This window comes from Lotus japonicus, chromosome 4 (genome assembly GCF_012489685.1).
Source record: "Lotus japonicus ecotype B-129 chromosome 4, LjGifu_v1.2".
Taxonomy (NCBI): Eukaryota; Viridiplantae; Streptophyta; class Magnoliopsida; order Fabales; family Fabaceae; genus Lotus; species Lotus japonicus.
The window spans coordinates 80699978-80725461 of record NC_080044.1 but is presented as its reverse complement, the minus strand read 5'-3'; the positions used below and the strand labels follow the sequence as shown (position 1 = coordinate 80725461).

The window sequence follows — 25484 nt, the reverse complement described above, 5'->3', positions numbered from 1 at the left end:
AGTAATACACTAATTAACATCATTAACATGTTTTCTTAATAAGCATAATTATATGAAGAATACTTTATAATTAGGGAGAGAGTGAGTAAAAAGTAAAAGCAATAATGTTTTGTTGACACTTCTAATACACCTACGCCTAATGAGATAAGGAAGAAAAGAAATATAATTAAGAGATATTATAGATGATGTGACTGCAACATAAGAGAAAGATAGAACTAGAAGGTAAGTGAAAATGAAATAGAAGAGAAAGTAAATTGTAAATGAATCAATGCTCAAAGTAAAAGTAAATGAGATTTTCTGTATCGGAGGCTTTTACGAGTTTTATAAAGTTAATTGCAGTGGATTTTGTTCCTATTCAAAATTAACTCAACCAATTATTCATCCAACCCAAATCAATTTGATCATTATTGCTTGAATCATGGAGTAATTAGACTATTTGTGAATTTTGATTTGAACAAAAGTTAATTAATTTATTGTAATTTTGGAATGGAACAAAGTTTTATGTTCTGAACTGAATTTCAAACTCATTATTTACCTGCCCATTTGGCCCAATCTTGAAATCCTGCCTTATTCTTTTACTCTGAATTTTTTGGGAAGTCTGAAACAAGCCTCGATTTGGCTAAAACACAAAATTATGTACTCGAGCTTATTGGCATGCTCTATTTGGCTTTTTCCTTTTAATTGCTTTAGGCATCGGAAAAACCAAAAAAGAGAAAAGGGAATTGGAGGAAGCAAGTGATAGAGTTCACTTTCTGTCTGTGTTTGACTAGCTAATTCCTAATGTTCTTTTGTCAAATTAATAAGATCAATATGATCGAGATGAATTTTTAGAACCTGAATTTCTGAACCAAACTATCCGGCCCCTAGCAAATTTTTCTGGTAAGGTTTGAATATCTGGTGAAGTACGTGTAGCTGGAGGCATTAACTGATTCCACCAGAGAAAACTCTATGACTACAAGAATTGCAGAGTTTAACAATTCATGGGTACATATACAGCACGGACAATGAACAGCTTAGGTTATTTAGGTGTGAGCATTACATGTCATTTAGTGTAAGACTTTACTACGAAAGTGTAATAATACCTCAAGGTATGACACACAAAACCATATATACCTTGAATGTAGAAGACTATAAGCTATAGAGGAAAATATGCATCTGGTAGTATCATATAGCTCATTATTAAGACTATAAATGATTGAGTTGTAAATTTAAAAAATTCATTACAAATGAAATCATTGCAAATCAAAGCAAAATGCATGAAACTCCTCCAATTGGAATAAGCACCAAAGAAATTACCAAGCTATTTGAGTAAGTTTGATTATTGTTAAATAAACTGAATTTTAGTTTTAAATAACAGAAAAACCCATGTATAATATAAATAATCTTTTAAATTAGTTCTTAAATCAATTATTATTTTCAGTTTGAAACTAAAATCATGTTCTTGTTTCTATTTTTCAAATCACAAATCATTCCAACAGTTTTTCTTTTCTTCTATTTTTTCTTTTAATTAAAAACATATTTTGAAAATTGTTTCTAAAAATTATTTTTAAATTCAGAAATTTGAAAAGATAATAAAGAAAAGACATTATTCTTTTCAAATTGTTCTCATTTTCTTAAAGCACTTACAATGACTTATACAATATAGGAATAAACTCTTCAAAGAAAATATTGCTTTCTGAAATAAAATCTCTTCCAAACATACCTAATTAAATGTATAAAAAGGAAAAAAGTTACAAATGATTGATCTTAACTCTTAATTTAGAAATTTCAATGTAAAATACAATAAGTACATATGCAAATGAGACATAAATAGCTTAAAAACATAAATTAAATGTTACTAAAACACTAATTAGTCATTACAATTAATACCCCAATGAAAACTAAATAATTCAACCCTCCTAATACAAAACTTGTTTCATTTTAATTGGAAATACAAGTACGAGAATCATGTTTAATGAAGGAATCAAAACTGTTATCCGAAACAAGAAAATCCCCAATATCTTGAAAATGATCATAATCTCTATGCCAACTTGGGAAACTGAAATCACAACTTTCACTGCAAAAGACAAAGCTTTGATCAGAGAAATTGTCATCAGGGAAGAACATGCATTCCCATATGGTTTTATGGGCATTGTCAAATATATCCATTGCACTCTGAATCTCAAAGTCAAATTCCACATCACTTGAAACGGGAAAGATTGACTCTGTTTCGAACTTATCTTCTGAAACTTGATCACATGAATTCCCAGATTCTTCGTTTTCATATTCATGGTTTAATTCTCTCATGGGATGAGCGAAAACACCATTGTCAGACTCTGTTGTTTCCTCAGAATACTGAAGAACAGAGGTCGGAGAAAGCAGGTTGACGTTTTCACATTCTTCGCCGGAGTTTTTATTTTCCACCGGCAGCTGAATGAAATTGGTAAGCGCGTTAAAGCCGCGAAGCTCAATGGCGGCTTTATCGTACACAATGGCGGCTTCTTCAGCTGTGTTGTAGGTGCCCAGCCACCGCCGCACACGCCGCCAGGGGTCTCTTATCTCCGCCGCCCACTTCCCCCACGGCCGCTGCCTCACTCCCCTGAATTTCTTGCCGGGGGACACTCCCACCGGAGCTGGCCGGACTTGACCGCCGGCGGTGCTGGGTTTGGCCTTGCTTCTCTTCTTGGAAGCAGCGTTTTGATATTCAATGGTGACCTCATGAACGAAGGTTTTCACCCGGCGGCGCTTCTGGGAGGAGGGTGTGTCGGAGTCAGAGTCGGAGTCGGTGGCGTCGCCGTCGGTGACATGGATTCGAATGAGCCTGGGACAGGGGTGCTTCTTGTTAATGGTGTGTTCTTCTAATTGTGCTGGTTTCATGAGGAGTTTGGTGCGGTTGAGGTGTTGAATGTACTTGGGGGAAGGTTCAGGCATGTCAAATCAACTCAAGGTTGAAGTTTAGAGAGAAATGGAGACGGAGAGAATAAAATAGGAAATGGAAAACAGAGAAGATATCTGTCATTCATAAGAATGGCACGGTTTTAAATACTAGTAGTGTGTTAAGAGTACTGAAGAATGAGATTTTTAAGGAAATTTACCTTCAAAATAGAAGAGAATAACAGTGTCAATGACTTGCACAGCACTTAAGTGTGAAACAGAATAATCACGTTTTTGAATAGTCGAGTGAGAGTGTGAGACTGAGAGATTTAAAATATAGAAAAGAAAAAAAAAATTGTTGGTATTTGAAGTGAAATATTCTTGATGTACCAAGCATAACAGCACTAGTAAAATAGTTATGAATCCTATTCTTAAGGTAGAAAAAGTTGTGTATTAGAACAAAGTTTACTTAAGACCTATTTTGTAGGATTTAAGAGAATAATTTCACCAAATCAATTTAACTCTCTAGTTTATACTTCTTTCCTGGTCATTTATACTCTTACGTAGCCAATTAGAAGCTCTTTCAAATTCCGAATCTAGCACATAAATATATATGAAAAGAGAAAAGATTACAACTATAAGTGAAATGTGAAAGCATTTGTGCGGTGCTTGCTATCGAATCGTATTCAGACCAGGGATAATTTACGGAGGTGCGGAGTGGCTCTAAGTCTTGATGACTCCGATTGTCCGTTTTGTCTTGAGGCTGAGTAAAGTTGAGACCATCTGTTATTTTCTTGCTCTTTTTATTTGGATGTGTGGCTGTTGTTTGGTCTTTATGGATGGTGATGAATGTTATTATTTAGGGATGGAGATTGGGATAAGATCATATTGTAGATTTAAATCAGACGTGCTCCTGCCAATGGATGAAGGTAAAGGCATAAGGTTTTCAGAATTCTTTGTTTGAACGAAAGACAAATCTTGTTTTTCAATTCTGTAAGGTTTTTAGAATACTTTGTTTGAATGGAAGACAAATCTAGTTGATTGTTTATCAATTCTGTAATTTTGGGTGGGCAGTTTGAGTGGGTGTAGCCTTGTTTCTTATAAGGCATGGTCATGTTTAATGGTTCTTTGGTCTTTGCCTCATTTGTTGGTTGCGTTTTAGTGGGTGGTCATTGACTACGTTATTCGTATGTCTTTGAATTTCTAGACTTTTTTTCTTCTTCTACCTTTTATGTATTTGGGTTTAGCACTCCTTGTGCTAAGGTTGAATACAATTCTTTGGTTTATAAAAAAAAATAATGAGTGGAAAAAATATACAATTCTAGTGTGGTTTCTTCTATTAAAGAAGATAGAAAATGAATGAAAAAGTTAGTACAAATGTGATATAGAAAAAAATTGATATGAATGGATCAAAATTATAATTAGAATTTCATAAGATATCAATAACAATTCTTTTTTTTTTTAAACTTATATCAATAACAATTCACTAAGAGGGATTTGTGTGGTTTTTGAAACCAAGAAAAAATCAATTCACAAGTTAAAATACCTTATTTGTTAATTAATTTTAACATATACAAAATATATTATAAATAATAGGCTAAAAAGCAGTTTTGGTCCCTGATGTTTCAAGTTTGTGTAAATTCTGCCCCTACTATATTTTTATCGATGTTTCTACCCCTTATGTTTTCAAACAGTGCACCGTCTACCTCTCCATCAGTTAAACGTTAAAAAACCAACGGAATGAGCTGATGTGACTTTTTTGTTATATATTTTTTGGAACTGTCACGTGGAAATTACAAGTGAAATTGAGAAAAGGGGCAAGAGAGATTCAAATTCAAGACCTGTAAGTAGCAAAACATGCATTTATCCAGTTCAATTACATGCATAATTGATATATACATCAAGCAAATTTAATTTCTATCATTTCCTTGATCATCATCAACTTCATATACTCTTCTTCATCTCTCCAATCCACTCAGGAACCACTCCTGGGAAAGCCTGACTGACGGAGGGGTAGACAGTGCACTGTTTGAAAACATGAGGGGTAGAAACGTCGACAAAAATAGAGTAGGGGCAGAATTTGCACAAACTTAAAACATCAGGGGCAAAAAATGTTTTTTAGCCTAAATAATATGTAAAAATGTTAGCAGAAAAAATATGATTTATAAGTGGACCATAGAATTTCCGCACTAAGTGTATACATAGACACTCAATCTTATTTTATGGTAAATATACATTATTATGAGAATTATAATTTATATATCACCTTGCACTTGCAGGTGTCTCAGGCAAAGTATGTGAAATCAATTAGTGCATGATTGAAAAAAGGTAAGTGAAACCTGCTATGTTACGAAGAAATCAGCAAATCATCTTAACAAATAACATCTATCGCTACCTTAATCACTACCCCATCTGCTCCTAAGTATCTGATTAGTCATCTCATCAGAGTGTCAGAACAGTTTGCGGACTGTGATTCCCACTCTTTGTCATCTCATTGTAAATGTACCCCATCTGCTATATAATTCAGGTGCTTGTACTCAATGTTGATAATTAAATAATCTAATTCTGATCAATTTTCTGGTTAACTTTAGGCACTGTTCTTACTTATGCCAGAGGGTCGGTGCGATTATGGATTTTATATGATCTTGTATACACTTTCAGACAGGCCAAATCCTTAATTTCATGAGATTTTAGCTTCTTAAATATAATATAAAGAATATTGATTAGTTTGACAAGGTATCAAATCAACTACTTAGTTTTGGAGCTTTATCCATGTCAATACAGCAGAAAGATTCACTAGCATAGTAAGCTCTCCATTAACTGGTTTATGCGGGACCATGTGAACCAGCTGCACCATCTGCCATCAAATTGCAGCATCTCATAAGCACTTCTCTGCTCTGCCCAAAATCATATTTTCTTTCTACATGGTACAACTCTGTCTCTAACATGCTTTGTAACAGAGGAAAGCATAAATATGATAATACTAACAATAAAATACTCACCTACTCACCTTAAAGTTCCCACACTCCAAAACATTCAATAATCAATTCCATTAATCAATCAAAAACTAACCTTAGCAGGGTCAGTAATGCATAAAAGCTGAGGGGGCTGGTGAAACATTTAAAGTTTAAACACCTTTGCAGAGTTACTCTTGAATAAGTTAGGAAAAAAGATTTAACATTGCTCTGCAAGTTAGAACCTTTTGACCAGACTAGTAAATGGAAAAATTGAAAACATCATCTACCTGACCCTAGAATCTGGTCATTCAAGACTAGCTAGCTGTGCCTTCATTTTCATTATCTACCACACTCCTCAGTGTAGTGTACCTCACATTTTATGGAACCTTCTTAATTTGCATATTCAGTTTATTGGTAGTTAATTTCTTTTCCAAAAGTAGACTTTCAATAAATGGCAACATGTAACTCTCGAATCATATTTTGGTCTACAGTATTACTTCAAAACTCCATCCATTTAATGTGAGGAATAGATAGATAGTAGTATTTTCCAAAACATTGATGGGTTATAATTGCTTTCAGTAATAAAGATTTCCACCTTTTCTCTTTAACTACACCAGTCACAGATAATTACGGTTGAACCTTGAATAATAAAGTACTAATCAAGTTGGATTTTGAAAGAACTTATTTGAGTTTATTTTATAACATAAATGTTTATTTAAATGTTCACAAGTGCTTATAACTTACTTATAAGCTGTTTTGAACTTGTAAACTACTCAAATCGATTAGCTTATGGATAATAACTTATATCTATTGATAAACTATTTTGAGCTTATTTTATTAAACTTCTCAAATCGACTTATAAATAAACGATTATAGAATAATCACTTATTATTACTGGCTTTTGGATTCTCGCAAAATTGGTTGGTTTGATTCTTGTTGTGGACCGAATTCCTAGTCCAATTTGCATTGGCCCACTTCTTCTTAGCCCAATCCGTTTACCCTACTTGGCCCAACTGAGCAATGCAAGATGAAGCTGTGATTTGGGCCGACTTGACCCAACGACAACATGCTCCAAGACTCTCATCCTCAAAAGGAGGACCTTCATCGTCTCAAATCACTTCTAGAGTATCTCGAACTTTCTAAATAGAAGAAGCATATGTAAGAATCTTGCTTATAATTACGAGGTCACAAGTCACAATTGAAGTATGCATATTTTTATACTCATCATAAATTGACTTGAGCATCAATTTTTTTTATGGCTCATCCCCATTCCAACGAATCAATGCTTGAAGTCCAATCCACCAACTTAAACTTGAGGTCAACTACGACCTATTAGTAGAGGGAATGGGCCTCCCATGAGAAGAAATATTACATTTAGTTGCTTTTGCTGAATTTATTTTTGTCTTATTTCTACTTTGTTACTAACAATCATATCTAGAACCTTCTCCTAATGCTAAGATGTTGATACTTGTCAACCTTTCCCTAATTCTAGGATATGTAAAAGAACCATATAATGTAGACTCTATGATGAATGAAAATTACCCAGAAAATTTGAGTTGATTGCTCTCATTTTACCTTGTCATCAGTTTTCTTAGTTTTTTCTTATGAGTTTGTAGTTATTCTTCCTTGATAGGATCTTTTCCCAGGTAAAGCCTCCAAGCAGAGCGGAATGGAACAGTTCTCATATAATTGTGGAGGGACAAAAGTGGTCTAATAAAGGATCCCACTTCCAATATTAACATGGTCAGCATCAAACTATCAATTGAATTGCAACTTGCAAGCACGTTGACTGAGTCATCTCTCAATTAGCAATTTCTTATAGCTTGTATATGAATATGAGGTTTCAAAATTCAAACACAAGCTTGTAGGATACATAGTGTCATGAAAAGAGCCTGAAAGAAGATGGAAACAAGGGAAAAAGAAGACATTGAGACATAAGGGAAATAAACCCTTTGCGCCCACTGTTTTTGTGATGGTAGGGTCAAGCATATCACTTTTAAGAGAACCCTTCAATTTTTGATACATTATACTTACTATGTGCTTTTCTATCCTTCTGAAAAACAGAGTTGCAAACAGGTGTTTCATATTGTGAATGTTCAACAATAATCTTATTATCATGATTTATATTTGAATTATCATGAGAGTGTGTATCTCATGACAATTTGTGTTAGTTATGAATCTGTAAATATCCCTTAATTTGGACTCCTTTGTGGTAGATTTTGAATAATCCGAGATTACACATTGATCACTATCCAAATGTAATTCACCCAATTCAACAATTTTATTCTTCATAGAGAGGACTCTGCAGACTGCATGCATTGAGTTAAGCCATTACGATATCAAGAAAGTTAAGGTAGAATCAAGAATGTATAAGATACAGAACTGACAAAGTGTTAATGAAGCAATTCCTCTAAGAGCAAGTATTGTATTTAAAATGGCAACTTGTGAGTCGCATATATATATTTAGCCAGAGTAATGGAATTCTTGATAGATGTGTGGAATCACTAGGCAATAAGTAATATCCAACAACTTTTTAAGAATCACTTTAGTTCTTATCATATCGTATTTCTGCCATAATGATATTGATAACCTCACACCACTGGAAAGTTAAATCTAAATGGATTCATCTTTAAAATGCTACTCAAGCATTGTATCTGGTATAAGCCATTCTTAATAAACCTTTGATATATATGTCAATGCAAGCAACCTGCCATCTAATCCATACAACCTCTCAAGTAATTAGAAGGACAAAGATCAATAAAACAGGAAACACTTCTCAATGCTATAGTGATGGAAATATTTCTAACAGCAAAAGATTAAAGATGCATCATATTGGGAAAAAAATGCTCAACAGAAGAAATGCTTCCTTTTACATACATCAAATTAAACAAGAATTGGAATAATAGTAGAAAGTGGCCTGGGGCAGAATTAGCCCACAGCCCCAATCAATATATGACCAATTCAGGCAACTTAAATATGAAACAAAAAATAATAGCAATCATGCTTCTTGTTCAGAACTTGAAGCAAAACATTAACAGATACACTCAAATCTAAAAAAGAAAAAAAAAAAAGGCCACGGCTTTCTCTTCATTCACTTCCTTTTGGTAAGGGGGATGATGGAGTAGAAGGCGAGTTATCATAGTCGCGTTGAGATATTTTAGGTGTTGCTTGGTTCTCAGATGATTGCTGAGTCTTTGTGTCATTCTGCCTCACGTTTTCTATCATCTTCACAACTTCAGACATTTTAGGCCTCTGATCAGGCATCCTTACCACACATGACATGGCTATTTGCAACATTTCCACCATCTCTTCTTCTATGTTTGGATATCTCATTAGCTCCAAATCAAACACTTCAGCTGTCCACTCCTCTCGCACAACGGAATGAACCCACCTCACAAGGTGGATCATCTCATCACCACCAGTTGTGTGGATAGGTGATTTCCCAGTCAGAAGCTCCAGTAACACCACACCGAAGCTGTAGACGTCTGAAGGCTGGGCTGCTTTCCTCGTGTCTGTAACTTCCGGTGCACGGTAACCGGCAGCTCGTGAGATTGGCAGGGGAAGCGAGCTCGACATGGTTGCCAGGCCAAGGTCAGATACACAACCGTACTGTTTAGTATTGACAAAGATGTTTGAAGACTTGATGTTGCCATGCACAAGCTTCCCACTATTCTCAACATGGATGCGAGCAATGCCTCTGGCAGCACCTAGAGCTATTTTCAAACGAGTATCCCAATTTAAAGGCACCCGCTCCTCTCCTCTTTTACCTGAAATTCTCAGAAAGCAAAATGGTTTTACAAGAAGGAAAGTATATTGTATATAGATGTAGTCCATGTTTCAAAATTCTTCTACAATTGATTTTGAAGTCATAATCAATTGTAGAAAGAAGTTTCTGACAGTAGCTTGTGGGTTTCAAAATTGATTCTGAAGAAATAGAAGCCAATCCAAATATGCTAGTAGTAGTAGTTGTGTTTTGTCTAGAATGTACTACAGTAACATTTTCAAGACAAACAGTATTTAATTGATCATTTATATGCAAATTTTGAATCTAGATTTTTCTAGCAAAACAGAAAAAGATGTGTATAATGTACTCGAGGCAAGAGTATGAAATTCCGAGATGTTTATCATGTCATGGATGCATTGAAGTTATACAAGCAATCAAATATTGAAACATCAGCAATTAGATAATCCCCATTAAGGGAGGGAGGTATGTATACTTATGGCTCTAGAACGGATAATATCACCTAAAATGTAAATGATCCCAATGTTTCTGAAAGCACTAACATGGAAGCCAAAGAATACATTCCTATTTCAATTGCGAGTAGCTAAAACTAAGCTAGAGAGGTGAAGAAGTACAGCAAGCTACTTGAAGAAGCAAAAGACCCTTTCTATGATGAACATCACCTTTATCTAAAATGGAAAATATGTGCACATGTTTCTTTATTTGCAATTGATTTAAACATACCATGTGGAAAAACATAGTCCATTGGAGGACACATAAAATTGCAATGTGCTAAAGTAATGGAACATACCATGCAACATAGAAGAGACACTCCCCTGACTGTAGTAATCATAAACCATCAGTTTCTCATCTTTGGAATAATAATATGCCTTCAGCTCAGCCACATTCTCATGCTTAAGACTTCCTACAACATCCATGTGCTGCTCAAAATCCTTCTTTCCAACAGCTACCTCCTTTAACCTCTTCACAACAACCATCGTTGCGTCCTCTAGTATCGCCTTGTATGCAGTACCGAATGTTCCTTTTCCTAGTACCTCAGCAGAAGCCCTCAACAAATCCTCCAAATCAAAGGCATAACTACATCCCTCAAAGAAAACCATTTTATTATTTGCATCCTGGTCCCTTGAGACTGTTTTCTCCGGAGACATTCCTCCCTTGCGCAACTTCCCACTGAAGGCTTCATCTTCATCCCCCTTTCTTCTAGAGCAGCACACAAACCACAAAAGAACAAATGCCACAAGGACTAGAACACTACAAGCAACAATAATTCCTAGCAGTGCAGCCTCCTTAAGCCTTCCACCTTTCTTAGATGTTGAAGATGGCTCATTATCTGGCAGAGGTGGCACCGAAACCGCAGAGGAATTTCCAAGAGAGATGTTATTTCCGAAGAACGCAGACTCAGGAAACCTCATAAGCGATTTAGGCACACTACCCTGCAAGTGGTTGTTGGACAAATTCAGCAGCTGCAATCTGGAGGACTGTAGACCAGGAATTTCACCAGAAAGAGAGTTGTTTGCAAGATTCAAACCAGCAAGCTGAGTCAAATTAGAAATGGAAACAGGAATGGTGCCATTGAAGTGATTATTGGACAAATTAACAACAGTAAGGTTCTTCCAAGCTGAGAAATCAGGTAAAGGACCAGACAATTTGTTGAACTGGAGGTAGAGAAAAGACAAGTTTTTGAGATTGGAGAAATCAGAAGGAAACTGCCCAGTTATCACATTGGATCTAAGGCTCAAAGTTTGAAGCCCTGAGAGGCGGCTAATGGTGTTAGCAGGGATGCTACCATGAAAACCAACCCCTGGCAATCTAATAGCTATTACTCTAGACTTATCTTCATTGCAAGTCACACCAGTCCAAGAAGCACACATGGAGAAGCTTCCATTCCAATTCAGAGGCCTAGAAGGAGGAAACTTGTTCACAAAATCAAGCAAAGCCTCCTTATCTTCAACAGGTTCAGCATATCCTTGTAGCATAAACAAACCCAACAAGGAAATGCAACAGAAAATGCTTAGAAATTGAAACTCCATTGTTGTCCACTTCCACCAGCAGCAGCAGGAGCAGGAGCAGAGAACGAGGTGTTTCACTGCAACAAGCTTTACTGCATAGACAGACACAAATGAAACCAACAACATAAATATTAAATCAAATTCAAACCAATATAAAAGGAAGAAAAAAAAAAGGAAAGTGCTTGAGACAAAGAGGAAAACCAAGAAAAGAGGAAAAGTAAATCTGATTCCTAGAACATTGTCTATGAAAGTAGAAGCGGACACTGAGAAACTCGTGCATAAAAGAATGAGCTTCTAGCCAGGTTGTGTTTTCAAAATTTGAAAATTACAAAAAAGAAGAAAAGAGACAAAAATCAATCTTTAAACAAAAGCAGTGTTGTTCCTTCCATTTGAAGAACCTTTTTGCTCCTTATTCTGCAGAAGCTTTTCAGTGAAGATGGGAAAATCGAGAAAATTTATTGGAAGAAAGAAAAGAACAAGTTGAAAGCAAGGGTTGGTTGCTTACTTTGCTACACCCCATTTTTCTTCTTTGCAGATCTGACAAAAAGAATGTCCCTTGTTCCTGCACTATGAGTGAGGTAAGAGAGAAAATGGGTTTGAAAAATTGTATACTAGTTATGGTTTGAGAAGTAGTAATGGGTAGTACTGTGATGGAGAATGAGTTGGAAAAAGCAGAGCAAGATGTGAGAAGGGAATGTTAGTGGGGCATGAAATAGCTAGTGGAAGCCATTGGAGGGTGAAGTCAACGAACATGAACATTCCCAACGGTTCTATTTGTTGCGGCGGTTGTAACCGTGAGAGAGAAAATAGCTGAATTCAATTGGAACGTGTGGATTAATGGCAGCACCATTAAGTGAAGAAGGTGGTGAGGCAACGGTGACTCGGTGAGCATTGAAACGGAAAACCGCTCTTCAGGGAAGGCTGGGAGTTTATGTGGATTGATTGATCATTGACGTGGTTCAATAGTATTTTCACATGTGGGTTCTTTTTTTTTTTTTTCTTCAATACACTCGAGACTCGAAGATCACATTATCCTTTGACAAATCATTTAGCATACACACTGCTTAGAGATAAGATGTGAACTATATACTTAAGAAACTCAGCTGCTACTAGTTGTGATAAACCTTGTTAGTGACATGTCGGTCCTTTGTTTATTAGTATTTGCCTTAGAAAGATAGTAATAAACATAGTCAATGCCTTAATTATGGCTTTAATTATTGGAGTTAATTTTACTAAACTAATTAATGAGCATCTATGTGTTATATATATTAATATTAATTGTAAAAATAATCTACATTTTATATATTATGTGGGTATTTATGTAAAGCTGAAAAATGTAAATTTCAATATATTTTCTAAAGGCAGTTCAATTGATGAAAATTATTTTCAATTATTAAATATTACATTTTATAATCATTCATTTCAAAAAAAATTAATGACGGATTAGGATTGATTTGTATTATATTTAATATGGATAAATTTATATATTAAATGAAAAACCAATGGTAGTAAAAAATTACTTTAACTTAATAACTAATTAAAAATAATATTGATTTAATTTAATTTTGATTTAATACATGCTATAAATTATACTACTAGTATTAAATAAAGAGTTTAATTTTGTAACAAAAAAAAAACAAAGAGTTTAATTTCTATGCACTGACGGTATAAAGTTTTTTTATACCGTCAACCAATCACATTTCAAGGATGTGAGATAATATGATTTTTTATTTAATTTCATTAATTGGCGTGTAACATCCTTACAATCTGATTGGTTGACGATGTAAAAAAAATTTACACTGTTAGTGCATCATCATTTTTCTCTTAAATAAAAGGGGGAACTATGTTCTTTCATTAGAAGAATACATGTTGGTATTTTCTCACTCTCATGAGTCAAGAATGGGAACTTAAATATATTATATAAAGGGTTAATTATATTTTTGGTATCAATAGATTTAGGCTATGTTTGGCATGTTTAGCTGATAAGCTAGCTGAAAGCTGAAAAGCTAGCTGAAAGCTTATAAGCTAGCTGATAGCTGAAAGCCGATAAGCTAGCTGAAAGCTGATAGCTGAAAGCTGAAAAGCTACGTGATTGAAACAAAAGTGTTTGGTAGAACTAGCTGTTAAACAAGCTGAAATTGTAAAATGACATAAAAGGACATACTTGTATAATTATTTTTATATTTAACATTACTTTATTTTCACATTAATACCAATATGATATTAATATTAAAATTATTATCACTTTAAATATTTTTATTAGCTACAGTTATATATCATCTTAAAAATGTAATATTTATTTTTATTAATATAATATTTATAATACTTGTGGTGCGTAGCGGTGTGGCAGGAATGGTGGCGGAAACTGCATACGTAAGTGTGAGGGGAAAATAAGTTTAGTGTTTTTATAAATATATAAGGGTAATGGTAAAATTTTAATAAAGGCCATGTTTGGCATGCCATTTCAGCTAGCTTATAGCTTATTTGACTAGCTTAAAGCTTATTTGACTAGCTTAAAGCTTATTTGACTAGCTTAAAAGCTCTATAAAAATGTTTGGTGAAAGAGCTTATTTCAGTAGCTTAAAGCTTTAAGCTATAAGCTATCTCAGGTAGCTTAAAGCTTATATCTTATAGCTTATTAAATATATTCTCATTTTTATCCTTACTATTTTATCAAAATTTCACCTTTAGCCTTATATGTTTTCTACTAAACCTATTTACCTACTCATTTTTCGATGTACAAAAAAAAAACTTATTTATTTATCAGTTATCACACTTGTCTCATATGTACATCGTTCCCGCACAGAAATAATTACTACTTCAGAATAAAATAAATAATTTTATATTACAAATTACAAATTATTTGTTTTATTCTATTTAATTTAATAAAAAATATAGAAAAGTAAATAAGTAAAAATTAATATTATATTTTTAATATGATACATAATTTGAGTGAAATTAAAAAATTTATAATAATTTTAATATTAATATCATATAGGTATTAATGTGAAAATAAAGTAATGTTAAATATAAAAAAAAATTATACAAGTATGTCCTTTTATGTCATTTTACAATTTCAGCTTGTTCAACAACTAGTTTTACCAAACACTTTTGTTCAAATTACGTAGCTTTTCAGCTATCAGCTATCAGCTTTCAGCTAGCTTATCAGCTTTCAGCTTTCAGCTAGCTTTTCAGCTATCAGCTAGCTTTTCAGCTTTCAGCTAGCTTATCAGCTAAACGTGTCAAACATAGCCAAAATAATAAGGATAAAAATGAGAATAAATTTAATAAGCTATAAGTTTTAAGCTATAAGCTACCTGAGATAGCTTATAGCTTAAAACTTTAAGCTACTAAAATAAGCTCCTTCACCAAACACTTTTGAAGAGCTTTTAAGCTAGTCAAATAAGCTTTAAGCTAGTCAAATAAGCTATAAGCTAGCTGAAATGACATGCCAAACATAGCCTTAGAAACGCGTAATTTTGGTTCACCTAGTTTTAATTATTCAAATTAAGTGCCTTTATTTTTGAAATTGAACAAATTTAGTCCACAAAAGGTCAAAAGCTAATGTGGATCACAATTTATTTTACATGAATAACAATTTAAGATGATGATACGTACTTTATATAAATTCCAACTCACTTATCTCTAATGTGATTGGATGATGAGTTATTTAACCCAAACTTTATCATGGGTCATTTAGACCAGTGACGGATACAAGTAGGGAAGTGTGTAGGCAAGTGCCCTCACTTGAATTTGAAAAAATACATTAAAAAAAAAATTGAGTAGTAAAAGTATGTTGTTTTTTATAATTCCTTTGATAAAAATTGCCCTCACTAAATTTGAGTAGTAAAAGTATGTGATTTTCAATGACTCCTTTGATAAAAATTGCCTTCACTTGTGTCCCACATTGCTTAAAGTTGTACACAAATTGAGTATCTTTTCATTTGTTGTTTCTTGAGTATTGTCCGTGAGATATTACACTATTTTCCACTCTCATTCCTTTAGTCCAATGGTTATAGCATGGCTCACAAAATAACCTCAAATCCCCACCCATTTTCTTTCTTTCATAGTTTCATTCAACCGTAGATAACATAGAGAAAGAAGGAAGTCAAGGAACCCTACCCAACATTTTCTTTTGTTCTTCCATTCATCCAGCCAGCAAGCAAAGGTATTGAGCTTCTTCTTGCTTCTTCTGATTTCACTGGTATTGAGCTTCTTCTTGCTTCTTCTGATTTCACTGATATGCTTGTGGAGACCAGAAAGCATATTGTATATCCAATGGTATATTTTCTCATAGAGTTAGCTTTGATACTACGCAACCGCAACAGTTGAACGAGCTTTCTCCGCTATGAATATCATCAAGAATCGGATGCGAAATCGTATGGGGTATGAATGGCTAAATGATTGTTTAGTTACTTATATAGAGAAAGATGTATTTAATAGTGTTGAGAATGAAAAAATTATGCAGAGTTTTCAAAATATGAAAACTCGTAGGGAACAATTATGATGTCCTTTCAAACTTTTAATAGTATTAATTAATATTTTTTGCTATGTATTTTTATGTATATATTGCCCTCACTAGATTAAATTCCTGGATCCGTCACTGATTTAGACAACCTCTCAACATAATTATATATATCACTTTTTTCAACTAGTTAATCATTAAACTTACAAGTTAATATTTAAATCAAATTTGTTAAATTTTAAAAATAAATGAACTTAATTTGAGCGCACAATGGAAACTATATGATTAAAATCACACATTTCATAAACTTTGAGAGACTGAAAATGTAATTAAGCATATATATGAAAGTAAACTAAAAGGAAAAAGGTTGTAAAATATTCACAATTTTTAATTATAGATCACGTGTAAATTTTGTCATTAGTTACTTGACTAGTGTAACATTAAATGGGCAAATGCGTTGTACTTGAATTTGAATCACTAATAATCTAATATACAATTTCTTTGGGACAATATTTGGGAAGGTGGGAGCAATGAGTAGGTGGTATAAGTGGCTGCTGAGTGGTGAAATGATGATTAGCCCTTTTACAATAGCGACAAAGAGCAATGTCTTGTCAAATGGTACAGCACAAAAAATGGACTTGTATAGCCCAGAAAATGATCATGTCATGATTCTGTATAAATGAATATGAAATTTCATTTTAATGCATGTTTTATTGACTAATTACTGTGATTAGAGAAAAACTTTACATCTTTTACATATAACTAAAAAATTTACTCTATGATTATTGATTAGAGTTCCACTCATCGAGGAGGTTGTGAATTGTGATTGAAGAAGAAAGAAAGAAACATGATGAGGAGAAAAATGGTCCGGTTATAGGTGTCTTTTTCCTCCAACAGCCAACGTTAAAGGTTAAGTTAAACTACCTTTGTCCTCTTCGATCATTAATTATCATAACAAAAGCCTTAATACTCAGGTCACTGTCCTCAAAAACAGTTGGTCGGGAAAAGGAATCTGGATCAAATTCCTCATCGGCATCAGGAACATGATAAGTGTAAACAGAGTCACTTGTTCAGGAACCATCCAACTATGGTTGATTTGCAAGTTTCTTAAAGAAAAAAGAAATTTTCGACTTATAGTTCACTGTCAAGGATGCTTTTTTTTTAATGTCATTGTATATCTTCACACTCATTTGCTACAGAGTTACCTTCTTGGCACGGCATGTTTTTAGATGTCTAATATGGCAAAGTTTACTTAACTCTTCATGGGAATACTTTCAATTATTTGACTGGATTTTGATATATCCAGTTCTGTTTGCTTTAATCTGTTATTTGTCTGATACTGTACTGTTTGTATATGTTTGCTTGGTTAAAGAAGAGCCACAGCCCACAAGTTATAAGTTATCTTGTGATGTGGGGAAGACAAGCAGGGATGATGACTTGTTTAGTGTGTCTTTATGTTTACTTTGATGGCTTGTGGTGTGGGGAAGACATGCAGGGATGCCTTGTTTAATGTGTGTGTTTATGTTAACTTTGATGTGAAGACAAATGTGATGTGATACCATGTATCAAAATATATCCATGAAAAACCAGATTTCCCCATGTTATATACAACATGAATTGAAGAAGTAAATTTTTGACATATTAATGAGTTTAATGTAAATTAATGTTTGAGTTGAACGAAAATTCAAACTCATACCAATGGAGCACTAATTTAGTATTAGTTCACTGTTTTGATAATTTGATGTGCCAAGCTAAGAGGGGTTGTGTCCTTAACCAAATGGAGGTGCAGAGAAGAAGTAAGCAAATGAAAATGTAATGACAACAATTAATGGTTTGAGACAACTCTTGATGAAGAAGAGGGCAGCGATGTGTTGTCTGTGAGTACATGCAATCACATGCAACCAATACCCAAGTCATTGACACATGAGCGTTTTATAACATGACTTTCTTGCTAAGTGAAACGGTGAATAAAAGAAATGTACGACATACATGTTATGCATGTAGATTGGGTGGGAGACGGTGAATAAAAGATAAAAAAAATTGGAAAATTAACTTGGAGTTGCCACAAAATTATGGCTTGCGAAATCAGGTTACATTTAGAAGTAAAAAGGCTTAAATGCATTTGGTGCCCCTGATGTTTCAGGTTCGTGTAAATGACACCCCCCATCTATTTTTGTCAATGTTTGTACCCTCAATGAAACAGAACAGTGTAACGAGTACCCCTCCGTTAGTTTGACGTTAGAAAACTAACGGAGGGGGCTGACGTGGTTTTTTTTTTTTCCTATTTGACACGTCATTAAATAAAACTCAAAACTTGGAAAAATGGTTAAGGGATTCGAACCCAAGACCTCAAACTTGCAAAACACACACTTTACCATTTGAGCTGCACAATCAATTAGTTATATTATGAACAAAAATTTATTTATATCATTATTCCCCTTGTTCTTCTCAATTCTTCATCATCTGCTTTATCTCATCATTGTGTTTACCATCTCCATCCCCAACCACATTGAAACCCAGATTTCAACATCTTGCTCTTCTTCTTCATCATAGCCAACTAAACCCAAAATCAGAACCAACCTCCATAGTCCAAACCATCTCCTTCTCCAATCTTCTACCTCTCCTTAGCAACACGAAAAAGCAAAATAAACAACAACCCCATGAAATGAGATTCCAACAACCCAGCCAAAAACACCGTTCAAGAACCCACAGACTCAAACCCAATTTCTAAAAACGATTCTAACTCTTTTCCCTCTAGAATTTAAGCTCGTGAGGCTTCATGCTAGACTTCAAGGAGAACCTGGAACCTAGGTAAGCCTTCAGGTCTGGAACACTCTCGATGGCGTAATTTAACAATGGTACCAGCCAGTAATTTAACATGAGAGTGAAGCCAAAATTACAAAACTCAAAAGGGATTGATTTTGAACAGCTAGCAGATACAGTGAAGAACCAGGGAACAACCTCAGGCACTCATTGAGCTCTTGAAGTGATCCTCCAACGCTCCATCAATTTGTGCTTCTCTTCTCAGATCTGGAAACAAAACCAGAAATCGAACTCAAAAACAAACCCATAGATCTCATTTTTCTGCAAAATCAAACCTTCTCAAACAGCCACCGCAGCCCAACCTCACTTCATCCCTACGGCAAACCTTCTCAAACAGCCACCCACACCCAACCTCACTTCATCCCTACCGCAACCCACAACTGCAAACCTTCTCAAACCCCACCCCCATATCGGAAACCTAATCCACAGCCTCACCGTCGCGCCGCTCTGCTCCACCGCCATCACCCAACCCCCACCACCGACTGCTGGCCACCACCGCATCCCACCCCACCTCCACCCCAAAAACCAGAAACCCACTCACCTCCAACCACCACCGCAACCCACCCCACCCCCTTCCCAGAAACCCAATCGGTAACCACTCAAAGGGAGTTTTACCATAAATTGGGGGTGAAAGATGAAGAGAAGGAGAGAGAGAGAGAGAGAGGGGGAAGGATGATCTGAGATCTTTGCACATCGCAACTTGGATCTTCACACGGGCTTGATTATGGGTTGCTTCAGGTATTTGTGAAAAGGAAAGGGGGAGAAGAAATTTGCACATCCCACTTAGGCTCTTCTTGTTTACTTTGGTTATGTCTGTTGCCAGAATATGAGGTTTGGAGCTTTGGTTAGCAGTGGGAAGAAGATCTGGGTATAGGTTTAGAGGAGGTTAAATGATATAAATAAAATTTTGTTGCAAAATACAACAATTATTTATGTAGCTCAACTGGTTTAGTGTTGGTTTTGCCACTTCCAGAGCTTGGGTTCGAATCTCTCTCACAATTTTTTCCCAATTTTAAACGTTATTTCCACGTGGCAGGTCTAAAAAATAAAAATAAAAGCCACGTCAGCCCCTTCCGTTAACTTTTTAACGTCACTCTAACGGAGGGGTACTCGCTACACTTCTTTAAAACATTGAGGGTACAAACATGGACAAAAATAGATGGGGGTTGTCAGTTGCACAAACATGAAACATCAGGGGCAATAAATGCTTTTAAGCCAAGTAAAAAAGGAAAGGAGGAATCTGAATTCCATTGCACCCCTAACATAGCCCCCCTCCCCCCCCCCACTATAACATTTGAAATATTTATTTACCAAAAAAAAATTATAAAAATAATAAATTTTGAAAATGTATTTATAAAATAAGTTTTGAACGTTTATGACTTCAAAAGGTTTTCAATATGTTTCAATTCAGCGTACTTCTAACTCGAAGAATCATAAATCTCAACCAATAAGTACTAAACTTGGAATTACTCATAATAGTATGAATAATTTTAAGCAATAGGATTCACAATCAGTTTCATGAAAGTCCAAGGAGTAATGATATATACACACATCATTTTTTAAACACTTCATTTCCATCTCTTTTTATTTCTATCTCTATTATCTTATCATCTATCACATCTCATATTTTCTCTCTCTTACTTTTTTTTTTCTTCCTATCTCTCTCACCATTCCACCTCTCCACCTCAAAAGAGAGGTGTGGATGAAACATGAGTAGTGCAAGAAGTTCTTGACACCCATCCCCCATCCTAATCACGCAAAACAGCACCATGAGTTATGATATATACACACCTCTCCACTTCTTTTCCACCTTCATTCTATTTATTTATCTCTTTTTTATCAATCAAATCACATATCACATATTTACTTTCTCTCTCATTTCTTCCTATCTCTCTCTTCTTCCACCTCTCCACACCTCAAAAGTGAGGTGTGAAGATATAATTACCATACTTATCCCCATCCAAATGAATCTCATCTTGACGCACAACCTAAAACACTATAGAAACAGTACTCACTCCTTTCCCCAACACCTGAAATCCTGAACATAAATTAAAATATGTCTAAAAGTAAAAATAAAATAATAGACCAAATATATATGAGTATTAAATATATGGTTGGTAAGCCAATTCCATATCCACTAGAAAGTTGCTACCACAAAAACCTAAATTTATTGTTGGAGTTGAGTACAAAATCATTCATGAAAATTAGGAATAACTATGAGCATGGACCTGAAATGAGCCCACAAGCTCTTGAAGAGGGGCTCTGGTGAAAATGGTGATATGAGCAACAAACTTGTTACATGTTGCAATTGGCCTAAGATTGCATCATTGTCTCCTCAATAGTGGGTAACTCACCCTTAAAAATAACCTACAAAAAAGAAATAAAGTTTCTCTGTTGTGTCATAGAGGGTAAATATTTTTTGTGCAATTACCTGGAATAGATTATATTTAAAACAAAATAAAATAAAAAATTTTGTTTGGTCGAAAAAATAAAATAAAATTGAAAAGTATATTAAAAACACGAGTTAAGCAAAGCTGGCGTGGGTTGTGTTAGACGAGAGTGATACAGATACAGATACAGTGGTGTAGTGGTAACGTGTCAACTTCCTTCCTTGAATCGAATCGTTGACGAAGTGGTTTTCCGGTGAGCGAAAATGAACGACGGCGATGTCTCCAAGCAAATCCAGCAGATGGTGAGGTTCATCCGCCAGGAAGCTGAGGAAAAAGCCAACGAGATCTCCGTCTCCGCCGAAGAAGTAAGCACATTCCTTCCCCATTTCAATTTCAATCGCTTGGATTTCACTGGATCGTCATCGTATTCCAATCTAACCGTGCTTTTTTTCATGCAGGAATTCAACATTGAGAAGCTGCAGTTGGTCGAAGCCGAGAAGAAGAAGATCAGGCAAGAATACGAACGCAAAGAGCGCCAAATCGAAATCCGCAGGAAGATGTAACTTAATCTAAACCATTCTGCACTATGCATTTTCATTTTCGCTGTTTTTGTCTCTGTGATTTGGAATTTTCGTTGACTGTTTCTCGTTCGTTGACATTTATTTGTATAGCTCTTGTCTCTTGATCCTGCGTGTGATAGTGACACAGTGTCAATGCTTGTTGATTGTTATTGCCTGTACTGTCAAATCTTTGATTTCTGATTAAAATCTACAGATCCTTGTGGTTCTGTTTGGTAAAATCAATAATTATGTGATCTTCATTTTAAACACTGGCAAAATGCAGCTAGAACTTTGATTTACCCTCTTTCATTTCATTTATTTTGGTTTTGAATTGGCTCGATTTGGCGTTCAATTACTTTCAAACTATCGGCATCTGTGGCTAATTGCTTGAATATAAGGTTATTGCCAAAATATGAGTGAGATTTGAAGCTTGGTTTGTGAGGTTTGTTTTGGTTTATGATTTGAAGTTGTGAACTATGTGCAATGCGGAATTGCCATACTAACTTGCAAAGATAGTGCTAGCTCATTATGTAATTAAGTTTTGTGGCACAATTGTTTGTTGCAGTGAGTACTCGATGCAGCTGAATGCTTCTCGGATTAAAGTTCTTCAAGCTCAAGATGACTTGGTTAATACCATGAAAGAAGCTGCATCCAAGGAGCTTTTGAATGTGAGCCATCATCGTAATATCTTGGACGCACTGAGCCATCATCATCATGTCTATAAACACCTTCTGAAAGATCTCATTATTCAGGTTAGTTAAAATCCGTATGTTGTGTGGTTTGATTTTTCTTTTTTGTAAGTATATTGATCATATTCTTGTTTACATATGTTTGATAGAGTCTTGCATGTAGGTAATCAGTGTTCCTGTTATTTATTTAGGGTGTCCTGATTTTGTATAGGACTTTGTGGAACTGTAGTATATCTAATGTGCTGATGGAAAATTGCAATTAGTTGGTGATCTTAATGAACCAATGTTATGATTGTTTCAAATCAGAACTATTTGCTGCCATGGGAAACAACCTTGGTTGTATGGTGGTGTTTCTAATGTTATTGGTTCAATTCCTTCCCTACTCACTTACCCTTCCCTCTTTTTCATGACCTCTTCCAGTCTTTTGTACTCCTATATTCTGATATTATTTTATGAACCACCTTTCATGTCTATTTATGTGGATTAAGAATATAATGAGATTTGTACATTACAGAGTTTGCTAAGATTGAAAGAACCTTCTGTCTTATTGAGATGTCGCGAGCATGACCTGCACTTGGTAGAGCATGTGCTGGATTCAGCTGCGGAGGAGTATGCTGAAAAAGCAAATGTTCCTCAGCCAGAGATCATTGTTGACAAACATGTCTATCTTCCACCTGCACCCAGCCATCACAATACCCATGATCCATATTGGTAATGTTCATGTTACAATTAAATATTAACTGTCTGGTTCTGTTAATCAGGGTCTTGCTTCTTATCCACGCTGTACTGTATTTCTCTGGACTAGTTGTGATGTAATACTATCTCCTGGTAAAAAAGAATCAACGGTTACAAACCCTAAGATTAGCCTGCTTTTAGTGTTTTGAATTGAAGGCGCTTCCTAAAAATTATATTAGCTTTGTAGCTGTTTTAACATTTACATATTAGTTTTAGCATACCTGATTAATATTTGTCAATCTGTTCAGCTCTGGTGGGGTGGTATTGGCTTCTCGTGATGGAAAGATTGTTATTGAAAATACTCTAGATGCACGACTGGATGTGTTGTTTCGTAAAAAGCTACCAGCGGTATTTTTTGTACTTCGCGTTTTTCTTATTCTATGACTTGTATCCTCTTTGTATATATTTGCTGCTTAATTGTTTGTATTGTTGTCTCTCATACTATTTTCAACAAAAAAAGTAGTTATTTTTACGATATTTGACTGTGGTATTGATATAAAACCTTCTGGTCAATTACACTGTGATAGACAACTAGGACAATTAGCTGGAATAATTTGTGTATGAAGGGGGAGGGACTTTTAGGGTTAAGGTTTTCTTTGGATGCTAATAAACCACTGTGAACAGGCAGCTATCACTCGCTCTCAGAGCACTTGTAGCATTTGATTTATTTTCCTTTCTCTGGATATGTATTTTCTTGGGTAGTGCTGTGCATTTCATTGGTTAATGGGTGCGTTTGATTTGCTAAAAAATCGGAGTAGACAACAGCGTATTACTTGTTCTATGTTTGAGTTTTAAAAGATCATAGAATAGACGCTATCTTATAATTTTGTTAATTAGGTAACCATGGACAACTTTTTATCCCATGTACAACAATCATCATTCAAAAGTAAAAAACTCTCCGACCTTTTCCCTCTATTCTCAATGACCCTCTTCTCCAAGTCCCCTTCTCGCTCTCTACTCTCCTCTTCCATCATTTCTCTCCGTTATCTCCCTAGAAACTATCTATGCTATGCATCAATTACCAAATAGCAGACAGAACAAAGAGTTGTGCAGCCAGTAACTACTTGTATTGTACTAATTTGTTCGTGTTTTGTCTCTTGAGATATATTAAATGCAGACATTAATACTACACTTTTTCATGATATATTTCATTGAAGTTTTAACCAACCTAAAATTATTACTTTTGACTTGGTTTGCAAACTGGTGAGATTCTTTTCCCTCCTGCTTTCTGTGCCTTTGTATTCACTATGTATTTCTCATGCTTTCTTTCTCCTTCCCAACAAATCATACCATATTACCATTAATCTATTAGCAGCTATTTCTAGTGACTAGGTTCTAATGTCTTTTTTCTCCATTGTCATTGCAGATCCGAAAGCAGCTCTTTGGACAAGTTGCTGCTTGAAAGCTTTGATTGTATTGTTTTATCGCTCCTGGAATATTTATTTCGTGTCTTCACCAGAATATCTATTGAGCCATTGTTTTTTTAAACTTATCACTTTCCTTTAATTAACTCCATTTTTTGTCAGTCCAGTTCCCATATCTTGTACTGATAAATGTTTTCATCTTGAGGATAGTGTTTGGTCTGACTCTTTGCAGCTTTAAGCTTCTTTGGTTATCAAGTATCAAAATAATAATATATTGAACATTTCTGTCAACGTTGCGTTGGAAATTATAGTGGTCTGGACTGCATGTTTGATCAAGGATTGCAAGGCTCTGGCTAGCTTGTTTATTTCCTTTCATCTTTCATATATTTGTCGGAATGGTAATAAGGCAGCGGATTTCATGTCAAGGCTAGCCTATAGTCATAATAATTCTGTTTGGATTGAGGATGACCATGTTGGCCTTGAGCCTTTACTGGCTAATGACTTGTGTAATGTTTCTTCTTTGCATCAATGAAAATGCGAATTTCCCATTAAAAAAAAAATCTATCACTCAGAATCGCATCTTTTACCAAAATGCTATTCACTCTAGCTTCACATCCTAGGCCATCTCAACCCATGCCCAATTGTGAGAGAGCTTTCCGAACATTCTTTCTACAACCTTTATTATTATTAGCCATTGCTTTTTAAACATGTTATCAAGTTTACTAAAATCAAATGAAGTTATTTACCATTGACACTGGAGTGCATAGACATGTTTGTTTTTTTGGGTTTTCTTCCTTCACACATTCTCAAACAATGCAAACGAAAAAATGCAGTCACCAAAGGTACAAAATGTGAATTGAGCTCTCTTTCAAAGTGCGTATACTTTTATATTAAATG

At 34.9% G+C, this 25484-nt stretch overlaps 3 protein-coding genes and 1 long non-coding RNA gene across 4 annotated transcripts; 2 read left to right on the top strand and 2 right to left on the bottom strand.

The window, feature by feature from the left end:
• Window positions 1-1874: 1874 nt before the first annotated feature.
• LOC130714626 (ethylene-responsive transcription factor CRF1-like) lies at window positions 1875-2960 on the bottom strand. The gene has a single exon (XM_057564538.1). It carries the CDS (start codon window positions 2908-2910, stop codon window positions 1921-1923), a length of 990 nt encoding a protein of 329 aa, XP_057420521.1. The 5' UTR covers window positions 2911-2960; the 3' UTR covers window positions 1875-1920.
• A 5682-nt stretch (window positions 2961-8642) lies between these two features.
• On the bottom strand, window positions 8643-12507 carry LOC130711657 (probable inactive receptor kinase At4g23740). Its single transcript, XM_057561363.1, has 3 exons — window positions 12067-12507; window positions 10343-11653; window positions 8643-9577 (listed from the first exon to the last, which is right to left on the bottom strand). The coding sequence occupies exons 2-3, from the start codon at window positions 11580-11582 to the stop codon at window positions 8898-8900; spliced, it is 1920 nt and encodes a 639-aa protein (XP_057417346.1). The 5' UTR covers window positions 11583-11653; window positions 12067-12507; the 3' UTR covers window positions 8643-8897.
• A 2998-nt stretch (window positions 12508-15505) lies between these two features.
• Window positions 15506-17555, top strand: LOC130714791 (uncharacterized). Its single transcript, XR_009011419.1, has 3 exons — window positions 15506-15729; window positions 15821-15947; window positions 16820-17555. It is a non-coding gene; the product is annotated as an uncharacterized LOC130714791 (long non-coding RNA).
• A 3825-nt stretch (window positions 17556-21380) lies between these two features.
• LOC130714092 (V-type proton ATPase subunit E-like) lies at window positions 21381-24923 on the top strand. Its single transcript, XM_057563968.1, has 6 exons — window positions 21381-21604; window positions 21698-21798; window positions 22365-22551; window positions 23003-23199; window positions 23472-23571; window positions 24590-24923. The coding sequence occupies exons 1-6, from the start codon at window positions 21503-21505 to the stop codon at window positions 24623-24625; spliced, it is 723 nt and encodes a 240-aa protein (XP_057419951.1). The 5' UTR covers window positions 21381-21502; the 3' UTR covers window positions 24626-24923.
• The last annotated feature ends 561 nt before the right edge of the window (window positions 24924-25484 follow it).

Excerpts from the sequence above, each read along its gene's own strand:
- LOC130714092 (XM_057563968.1), top strand. The coding sequence starts at position 21,503 with ATGAACGACGGCGATGTCTCCAAGCAAATCCAGCAGATGGTGAGGTTC. Across the intron at positions 23,200-23,471 it reads AATACCCATGATCCATATTG|CTCTGGTGGGGTGGTATTGG; the intron begins GTAATGTTCATG and ends CAATCTGTTCAG. Across the intron at positions 23,572-24,589 it reads TTCGTAAAAAGCTACCAGCG|ATCCGAAAGCAGCTCTTTGG; the intron begins GTATTTTTTGTA and ends TTGTCATTGCAG.
- LOC130711657 (XM_057561363.1), bottom strand. The coding sequence starts at position 11,582 with ATGGAGTTTCAATTTCTAAGCATTTTCTGTTGCATTTCCTTGTTGGGT. Across the intron at positions 9,578-10,342 it reads TGTCTCTTCTATGTTGCATG|GTAAAAGAGGAGAGGAGCGG; the intron begins GTATGTTCCATT and ends TGAGAATTTCAG.
- LOC130714626 (XM_057564538.1), bottom strand. The coding sequence starts at position 2,910 with ATGCCTGAACCTTCCCCCAAGTACATTCAACACCTCAACCGCACCAAA.